This window comes from Octopus bimaculoides, chromosome 25 (assembly GCF_001194135.2).
Source record: "Octopus bimaculoides isolate UCB-OBI-ISO-001 chromosome 25, ASM119413v2, whole genome shotgun sequence".
In the NCBI taxonomy this organism is placed as follows: Eukaryota; Metazoa; Mollusca; class Cephalopoda; order Octopoda; family Octopodidae; genus Octopus; species Octopus bimaculoides.
The window spans coordinates 30643208-30644303 of NC_069005.1; the positions used below are offsets into that span (position 1 = coordinate 30643208).

At 46.1% G+C, this 1096-nt stretch overlaps 1 protein-coding gene across 1 annotated transcript in view; it reads right to left on the reverse strand.

Moving 5' to 3' along the window:
- Positions 1–434: 434 nt before the first annotated feature.
- LOC106880254 (uncharacterized) overlaps positions 435–1096 on the reverse strand; it is a 17920-nt gene continuing 17258 nt past the window's right edge. Inside the window, exon 4 of the mRNA XM_052976655.1 lies at positions 435–671. Coding sequence (XP_052832615.1) covers positions 435–671 — 237 coding nt within the window. The remainder of the gene's footprint in view (positions 672–1096) is intronic.

Sequence of the window (1096 nt, forward strand, 5' to 3'; positions counted from 1 at the left end):
GTAAATATGTATGTATGTATGCATGTATGTATGTAACTGTGTATGTATGTGTGTGTGTATGTATGTAACTATGTATGTGTGTATGTATGTATGAGGGGGTGTTCATTAAAGATTTCCCCCGACCCACTTCCCAAGGACTGGGATGAATGAAACTTGGCATAATTATTAGTCATTCTCTACATGGCCACCACCAATGGTGACACACTTCTCCCATCGCTTTATGCAGCTGTGAAGACCTCATCTGTAGTGGTCAGTAGGTTGTGTCTGGAGCCAAGACTTTACCTCGGAAATAACTTCATCATCTTGGAGGAGACAGACCCTATTGGTCAGCATGCCATGCTTCTCTGCTTTGATGGCATCCTGCAATTTCTGCTGCAGAGAAGCATAATATTCCCCATTCGTTGTGGTGCCTTTTGTCAGAAGATCCATCATCACTACTCTGCGTTGGTCTCAAAATCTGTGAGCATCAACTTTCCTGCTGAGTGTTGGACATGAGCCGTCTCTGGAAGTGATGAGTTATCATGCTTCCATTGCTTCACCTGCACTTTAGTCTCAGAATCATAGTGATAGACCCGTGTTTCATTCTGTGTGATATGTTTGCCGAAAAAGTCCTCCTCATTTTCTTGGCATATTACCAAAAGAGTCTGGGAGCAATTGACTCGTACCTGGTTCTAAAAAGGTGAGAGCATCTGGGGAATCCACCGTGCAGATAACTTCCACACGTGCAAATGGTCATGAATGATGTTTGTCCACAGACCCATGAATGATGTTTTTCTGCTGCTTTTAAATAAAGTCGGGATGGCACCTGTGACCAGTGTCGCCTTATGGCACTTGTGCCAGTGACATGTGTAAGGATTTTTGAGCGAGATCGTTGCCAGTGCCCCTGGACTGGCTCTTGTGCGGGTGGCACATAAAATACACCATTTGAGCGTGGCCGTTGCCAGTACCGCCTGACTGGCCTTCGTGCGGGTGCACGTAAAAGCACCCACTACACTCTCAGGTTGGTTGGCGTTAGGAAGGGCATCCAGCTATAGAAACTCTGCCAAATCAGATTGGAGCCTGGTGTAGCCATCTGGTTTCACCAGTCCTCAGTCAA